General features: G+C 33.7%; 1 protein-coding gene across 1 annotated transcript in view; it reads left to right on the top strand.

The window, feature by feature from the left end:
- Window positions 1–5,630: 5,630 nt before the first annotated feature.
- The window catches only part of LOC145259161 (GTP-binding protein 8-like), a 148,959-nt gene continuing 145,202 nt past the window's right edge, over window positions 5,631–9,387 (top strand). Inside the window, exons 1-2 of the mRNA XM_080116888.1 lie at window positions 5,631–5,787; window positions 7,148–7,278. Of these exons, the coding sequence (XP_079973014.1) occupies window positions 5,650–5,787; window positions 7,148–7,278 (269 nt within the window). The 5' untranslated portion in view covers window positions 5,631–5,649. The remainder of the gene's footprint in view (window positions 5,788–7,147; window positions 7,279–9,387) is intronic.

Genomic DNA, 9,387 nt, shown 5'->3' with positions numbered 1-9,387 from the left:
AAAAAAAACGGAAAGAAACTGAGACATGTGCATACAATTATTATGTTTTTTCTAAACAGTTCACTTTTTGTAACTAAAAAAAATACTCAAACTGAGATTGAAACCATAACTTGAGAGTGAGTCAATTATGATAACTATTTGGCCAGGGTGAAATGCTTTTCAAAAAGTGTTTTCTAACCGACTCATGCTTAACATAAGGAATCCGTAATGTAAACCATTCACATATGCACAATCGTGAAACAGCAAACAGAGAAAATTGCGACAACTCCCATTTTGACCCGTCAGTAGCCCTTTTTTCCTGATGAAAACCTATTAAAAAGTTTTCCACATATCTAAATTACCTATATACCAAATTTGAAGTCTGTAGATTAAAAATTTGTTGAGTACGTAGGTTGAGAAGTGTCCTCACACACACACATTCTTACTTTTATAGATATATTTTTAAGAGAGGGGTATGGAGTCAGTCCCAGAAATGGCTGAAGCAGTTTACGATCTAAAAATCACTTTATTTTATATTTATTTTTAAGAGGGGGTGGATTATATGGAATCAGTCGCAGAAATGGTTGAAGCAGTTTACAATCTGAAAATTACTCTATTTTGTATATATTTTTAAGAGAGTATATGTCGTGGAAATTCCTGAAACTGATGATGATCTGAAAATCACTTTATTTCATATATATATTTAAGAGAGGGGGAGGGGGTATATGGAGTCAGTCCTGGAAATAGCTGAAGCAGTTTATGATTAGAAAATTACTTTATATCATATATATTTTTAAGATGTATTCTTTTTAATTTCTTTTCATATTATTGTGAAAGCAGGTGGAGAGAATGGAATTCCATTTATTCAAGAATGTCATTGTTTTGTTATATTTGGAGTTGCTCAGAAGCAATAAATATGAGAATGGAGTATTGCATTTAAAAAAGGTAGCTCTAATATATGAATTACATTTTTTCAGCACAGTAAAACAAGAAAGGAATGTGTTAGGCAAAGGTTTACAGATAAAAACAGTAAAAAGAAGAGAGGAAAAGAGAGAAGCATAAAGAGACAGTTTGAGAGAGAGGGAGAGACAGAAATTTTATACACATAATTTCACTTCTATTTAAATTTAAATGATCGTGAGCAACACCAAGTACCCCTGCTAGTCTATTATATAAAGGGGTAATATTGAAAAATTGAAAAAAAATCGTCATTTGTTTTGTGTAGAAATGTTGTTTTGTTTGAAGGGAGGGGGTTACATAAAAATCTTGCTTTCGGCATGGTTTGCAAACTGCGCATGGGCAAACCATTATGTTCTTCCATTTTAAAAAGCTTAATTTGTGTCATTATAATGTCTGTGTCCTCCTTGGCCCACGAATAACACATTCGATTAAGTGTTATGTGAGTTCATACTCAGCATTTCTTTTCTTTTTTTTTTTGTTTACAAAATTTTGCTTTTGGTTATGCTTCAGGCTGATGCCAATTAAGTTTCATTTTTTTTATGACTGGGCTATGCCAGGCGCCCCACACTCCATCCCCTGCTAGTCATAAATAAGGAAAACTTAACGGATACTTAACGTTACAATATGTAGAAAAAATCAAAAAGAGCATGACCACAACCTTCAAAGACGTAGCAAAAAGATATAAAATCACACTGTCTATATAAAAGCCAAGTACATCCAAGGATGGAATACTGCTGCCATATCTGGGCAGGAGCTGAAAAATAGCCTATCCTGCCTTGACAGAGTACAAAATAGACTTTGTGGCTTAGTGGGGGATGCCCTTTTCTCTACCCTGCAACCTCTCTCCCACAGAAGAGACGTTGCGAGCCTATCCTTGTTTATCGTTATTTCCATGGCAGGTGCTCGTCTGAACTCCAATCTCTGGTCCCCCCTCGCCAATCTTTCACGAAAAACACCTGTCTAGCTGAATCCACTATGAAAAATTTCCTCCACTCGTTATCTGTGCCTAAATCAAAACGTGGATTCCATGAACAAAGCTTCTTTCTTAGAACTGCACGCCTGTGGAACTCTGTTCCGTCTGCCTGCTTCCCACCTGACTACAACTTGGATGTGTTCTGTAGAATAATCAAAAGAACTGTGTTAGTCAATAACACACAACAACAACAACAATAATAATAATAGCAGCAACACTTACCAAGGGTTCAGCACAAGACAGACACCAGATTGAGCTGAACTGAGGGCTTGTATTTATGTACAAGCATATCCAATCAGGTGATTCAGCGAATCACAATCCAAAGAATAGACTGGCCCATGTGTGCACAATGGAATCTCCCATTGTGCCATAAATAGTTCTCCTCTTTCATGAGAAGTAACTTTAGTCTTTGTCAAGTTATCTACCACTTGAACGCTGACTGAAAGTCCACTACACAATCCAACATTAACAAATTCTTAATGAACCGCCCCCTTAAGTAAACACTTCATCAAATCTCCACACTAACGTAATGTACTTGCAATAACCCTTATCCCTGAGTGGCTTCCGGGTCTTGATAAGTGGTGACCACTGTGGAAAAAAAAAAGAAAAAAAGCAAGAGCAGCATTTCGGCTACATCTATCACTACTTGGATGCACTATTCAAAACAACCAAATTTCTCCTGACTACCAAATATTGAGACCACTTTTCAAAATGCCACACCCTCTAAATCTTGCATCTCAAAAACAAGTAGTCAGTCTGTTTTCATACTTGTTTTGACAAGTTTCTGGGCTTGACCATTACTCCTGATCTTAAATGGAACACGTACATCAAATCTATTGCCAAGGCCGCTGGAAAAATGGTGGGATCTTTCTATCGATCCAGTAGATATCTCACTGCTTATGCAATTCTCTATCTATATAAGAGCCAGGTACGTCCAAGGATGGAATACTGTTGCCACATCTGGGCAGGAGCTGCTAGAAAGGACTTGTCCTGTCTTGATAGAGTTCAAAATAGACTTCGTAGCCTCGTAGGAGATGTCCTTTTTTCTTCCCTGCAACCTCTATCTCACAGAAGAGATGTTGCGAGTTTGTCTCTGATGTATCGTTATTTTCATGGAAAGTGTTCGACTGAGCTTCAGTCTATGGTCCCCCCTCGTTTAACTTTCACAAAAAACACTCGTCTAGCTGTAAACACTATCAATAATTCCCCCCACTCTTTATCTGTGCCTAAACCTAAACGTAGATTCCATGAACAAAGCTTCTTTCTTAGAACTGCACGCCTGTGGAATTGTCTTCCGTTTTCCTGCTTTCCGGCTGACTACAATATGGTTGTGTTCAAGTCTAACGTAAATAAGTTCTTGATGAGCCGTTCCATATAAGTTATCAAATTTACCAAATTTTCATTACTAATGATTACTATATTGTCCAATTTCTACTGTACACTCTTTAACCCTTATCCTTGAGTGGCCTCTTGGCCTTGATAATGTGGTGATACCTATGTAAAAAAAAAAAAAAAAAAAAAAATTACTATAATAAGTTTATTCAACTTCTCTGGCAAAATACTATTGGTACTATTTCCATTGTTCCCATCTGCCTTAAATTCTTTTCAGACATTGAAAAATGACTTAAAAAATGCTACCTTAATAATGGTTGACAAATGCAAGTAATGCTGCATTAAATCAACAAGGTTGGCCCATTGCATTCTTATCACGGACACTAAACCCGAATGAAAGGCCATTCGAATAACTTAACACTCTAGCAACATGAAACTGTACTGTTGGGAAGATGTGCTTCCCGATGCTTTCCACTTGATTAGATCTTTGCTCTGCACTGCCACTAATGTGACTCCTCATGACAGATTATTCCAATATAGCCATAAATCCACCTCCAGGACTCGGATCCAAAGAAATCACACTAAGCTCGACCCTCCTGTAAGTCCAGCTACTCTGTTAGACATCAACTCTTACTATGCTTATGTGTGATTACCTTCTGGCACTGAAACTATTGACAATATGCAAACCATAGTTTCTAATTTCTTGACTGTGAAGACCTTCATAATGAAAATAACCCTTCAAGCCCTGAGACCTCTAAAGAACTACCTAGTGATGAAGGAGGAAAAGAATCTTTTACCTGTCCTTGAAGAAATCAACACCTCCCAGAAGTTAATACTAAGCACCTAAATCTTCACGAATCAGAGTATGAAGAATACCAAGTAAATGTTTGTCTAACATCAAGTTATGAAATCCATAAAGATTTTATAACTTGATGCTGGATAAACAACCCTTAATTATCCTCTTTATAACCCTTTCATAATAATTCTTGAAGGGGAAAATGTTATAGTTGAAATTATCCTTGTCCCCCTGCTCATCTAGCATTATCTTTTCCAAAGACCCCTTACAGTAATAAAATGCCATAGAAAGAAACCATTTTGCCATTCTAAAACTCTATGAGAACCACAGCATGTGTATTCTTTGTTAGTTAATAAAACCTATATCAATGGAATACCAGTCTCTTCTCTTTTTCACTTACATTGCCTACATTGTATGATGTCATTCTTTAGTTAACAAGCTTCCTCTTTCGATAGTCTCAATATACATGCCTTTGCAAAATATCAAGTGGCTTCACTTTAAAGTTGATATTTCTTGTTTATAAACTACACAGTTGCTAGATTTTCTTAACTGATGATCTTGTATGTTGAAACATATCTATAATCCATTTCTCTCATTTCATGATTTGTAGTTTCTTCCACCCCACCCCCTCGTTAATCCTAATAATTATTTTGTTAAATTTTTTGATTACAATAGCTCTACAGAGCCAAAGATCCTAATGGCTTCCCAGGGTTTTGTGGCTCCTGGGTAACTTGCTGCCCTCCCTGCAACTGCGGGGTCTGTAGGAACCCTAAGCACAGCCTTGGCTGTAATGATCCCATTTTCGAGTTGAATAGCATTCTGTTTTGCTCTTTGAAGAGAGTAAAAGATTTGGCTCAAGCAAATTTTGTGTAGTCATCTATATTGCTCTTGCTGTACACTTCTGAGGTCACAAGAAAAATACAAAGGGATTAAATGTATATTTTTTATCCTCGGTTTCGTATTGTTAGGCCAAATGTGTTGTTGGCTGGCTTGACTCTCTAAATTGAAATGCCTGTGGCAAGCCGAACATTTCTATTTACATAGAACACACAGACACACGAACATACATAATAGATCTGATGCGATGACAAGTAAATTGCAATTGTTCGACATCATGTATTCTCTTCCATGCATTTATCATTCAGTGAAGTGTTATTTCATTAAAAAAAACACTTACTCGACCACTTTAGACCAATCCCAATACATTCGCCAACAGTCTCTGGTCACAATTACATTCCCAAGCCTTTTTGTAATTTGTTATTTCAACAATAAAATGTCCTGCCAGTATACAAAATCATAATAACCGTCATTTAAGCTTAAAATGATTAAGCCGAACAAACCCCTTCATCATTTCTCCTTGCCAAACAAAATTACAGTCCAACATATGAAGTAAAAACTGTCTCCGACATCTTCGCACCAGCCAGTTACACACGGTCCAGTTACAACAATAAAAATAATTCCTTTTTTGATGCTGCCATTACTAGCTAATATTTATGTCTGTAAATCGGGGGGGGGGAGATATGTATTAGTTTTATTATTACACATTTCAACCAATATGGTCTTTGACCTTCTCAAAGTATAAAGTTGTAAATCAACCAAATCGTGCACTATGTTTAAATTTATGTGGGGTTTTTTCTTTCTTCTCCAGGTTGCCTTTTTAGGTCGAAGCAATGTGGGTAAATCATCTCTTATTCAAGCACTTTTCCACCAATGTCCTCATGTTAAAGTGAATATTTCATCCAAACCTGTAAGTGTTTAATTAATCCATGGAAATTATAATATCAACAAAATAAACATTTTATTTTTAAATGACAGAAAGTGTAAACTTTTCTGAGAAAATTTCTGCATAGAATAACACAAATTTTAATTTAAAAAATGTAAAGAAAGATTAGGAAAGTTACTGATAATTGATGAAACTCCTAAAGTGACCACCAACAATAACCACCCACAACTTAATTATGACAACATGCAAAGTTAGTTTTTAAAAAATAAAAATGTCATTAGTGTTTGTTTTATGAAGTTTGTCATTTCTAAAAATCTACTGGTAGATTTTCTTTCAAAGAAATTTGATTAATTAAAAAGTTTAAAAAATTTCATTGTATTCAAGATATCCAAAAATTATTTTAAAGCTCTCTTAAAGATTACACTAAACATGAAAATTGAAATGTAATATTGAGATAGGAAGGCATACAAAGAAAAGTGATAAAACTGATAGAGAGTAAATGATTACAATTACTGAGAAAGATTAAAAATATAAGATTAACTTTATTAAAGAGAAAAATGACAGGTAATTTGTTTGAAAATTTCAAAGTAATTAATGACATTTTTAATCATCATGAGCATATAAAATTTTTTTCCTTGATTTGTAAGTCAAGCGATTTAAATAAAAAAGAAAATCTGTATTAACTAATTGAAATAATAATGCTTTTAGAACTCGATGCTTTGAGATTAGATTAAGAAATTATATAGGAGAACATTTTAAGATGTAAATAGATTAATTAATAAATCATAGTAAAATAGGCAGTATTTTTGGGGAACTGAACTATTGAATGAAATATTTAACAAAATTATATCTTCCTTTTGATAATGTGAAAATGTTCAAAATGTATAAAGGATTGAAGATGTAGTTAAAAAGAGGCATAATAAACAAATAATTGAAATTAATGTAAAAAATCTAATAAAATTTTTTTAGTTTGATTGGATTGGTAAAAGATTAAAAGTCACTTAAATATGTAAAAACTTCTTTTTTTTCTTTTTGAAATAAAGTGATCTTTTGTGAGTGAATATGAAAAATAATTTGGATAAGAACGATCTGTTATAAATTACCAAATATAAGTATTATATATATGCAACTGAAAAAATAAAATTGTATTAGAACGTGTTTTATTGTTTGTTTCTTAGTGAAATGTTTTCCCATGCTTGCCTGATAACTGCTTTTCAAAATGCTATTTTACTCAAGGGAGATAACTTTTGTCTAAAAATTGTGTAAATACTATTTTTCGTGTTCGATTTAACACTACTTTTTAACTTTTTAGATGTATATATATATTTAATGTTTAATATGATTTGATAATTTTTAGCAATATGATTTTGTTTTTGTTATTCAGGGACACACAAAGACACTTAATTTTTACCAAGTGAGAAAAAAATTTTTTCTTATTGATATGCCTGGTTATGGCTATAACATGCCACAACACTTTGCCAGCAGTGTTGAAGGTTACCTTCAAAACCGAAGAAGGTAAGTTTATCTATATAATATATAGTTGCGTATTGTTTTGTTTTTTTTAATTCTTCTGTGATTTTCTTGTATACATCATATACTAAACATTAATCACCTTAATATTCTCCTTCTCATTCCAGTTCCACTATTGGATTGAAAGTGGAAACATTACTCATTAACTTTCTGTCTATTCTTACCACGTTTGTTTTATCTGATATGTTTTATTCTTTCCTGTAAAACCTAAACTGCTATCAATTCTGAATCACTATTTACTTAACTTCATCATGAAATTTGATACCAGCTTAGTTTTTTACATAGAGGATATGTAACACGCCAAAAAGTGGCACTCTGGATGGGACTAAAATTTCCCCAATCAAGAAGGATCTCTCTTCCTCTGACCAAAGAAAGAACATATACTCAACTTTGAGTTCGCAAGTAAGATAAATTTCATTTACAAATATATAACTTTTAACTAGCTCCATTGTGACTTATTCATCCAAGCACTATTTCTTTCATTCTTTCACTGTGGCTTCAGCAGTCACCACGATACCACATTTACTTTATGGCATAATAATGTTGACACACCAGATCACCAAAGTTAAGCAATGATAAGTCTGACCAGTACCAAATGGGTAACAATTTGGGAATACTAGGCACTGTATGTGCGTTTCACTTATCTTGGTATTATTTCTAGTTGTCCTAAACTTATATACTTACAAATTGAATTGAAGTGCCGTCTTAGGAGAGGTGTAGTTTGAGATTTCACAACTCTTGCCACAAAAATTTCACCCACAGCTAAACTTTGGTATTCATCAACTGTAAAAAATTTCACACACAGCTAAACTTTGGTATTCATCAACTGTAAAAAATTTCACACACAGCTAAACTTTGGTATCCATCAACTGTAAAAAATTTCACACACAGCTAAACTTTGGTATCCATTAACTGTAAAAAAATTCACACACAGCTAAACTTTGGTATCCATCAACTGTAAAAAATTTCACACACAGCTAAACTTTGGTATTCATCAACTGTAAAAAATTTCACCCACAGCTAAACTTTGGTATCCATCAACTGTAAAAAATTTCACACACAGCTAAACTTTGGTATTCATCAACTGTAAAAAATTTCACACACAGCTAAACTTTGGTATCCATCAACTGTAAAAAATTTCACCCACAGCTAAACTTTGGTATCCATCAACTGTAAAAAATTTCACACACAGCTAAACTTTGGTATCCATCAACTGTAAAAAATTTCACCCACAGCTAAACTTTGGTATCCATCAACTGTAAAAAATTTCACACACAGCTAAACTTTGGTATCCATCAACTGTAAAAAATTTCACACACAGGTAAACTTTGGTATCCATCAACTGTAAAAAATATCACACACAGGTAAACTTTGGTATCCATCAACTGTAAAAAATTTCACACACAGCTAAACTTTGGTATCCATCAACTGTAAAAAATTTCACACACAGCTAAACTTTGGTATCCATCAACTGTAAAGACTGAATGGAGCCATTATTTTATGAACTAACATACTTAAAATATTGCCGTTTGAATTTATTTATAAAAATATTGACAATATAGTGAAACATCTGGAGTGGAACAACAAAAACACAAAGAAAGAAAAAGAAACAAATGAGAGACAGGTAAGACATTCGTAATCCTTTCTAATGTTTTCTGATTTTACAATTCTGAATTTTTGAGATGAGGTTTTGTTATTCATATAATTTGTATTCTTTTGACTACTGTTCTCACTTTAAATGTCATTTTCACAACGTTTCACTTAATGTAACCTCTGACCTTCTTCCGGTGTATCTTGTCAAACTCTGAAATGTTTCTGTTGAATCTAGACGGAATTTCGAAGCGGTGTAGCATGCTCTTGTTCCATCAGCCATGACTGGATAGAGGTCCTAAGTAATTTGCTATTGTATTTTTCGGTCACCCATACTGAGAATCGAACTTTCAACCTTCAGGAGAATATCACTTTTACAATTGATTTTTTTCCAAGTACTCTAACCACTGTGCCATGTGTCCTTATAGACAATTCTAGTACAAATTTTGGGAGCCATCTCCCCAAATATATACTAGTACTCATTGTAATTCCTTTGTAGGCCTC

This window comes from Euprymna scolopes, chromosome 34 (assembly GCF_053919585.1).
Source record: "Euprymna scolopes isolate OS-2025 chromosome 34, ASM5391958v1, whole genome shotgun sequence".
Taxonomy (NCBI): domain Eukaryota; kingdom Metazoa; phylum Mollusca; class Cephalopoda; order Sepiida; family Sepiolidae; genus Euprymna; species Euprymna scolopes.
Note: the sequence above shows the minus strand (reverse complement) of the source record. Positions and strands in the feature narration are given on the sequence as shown.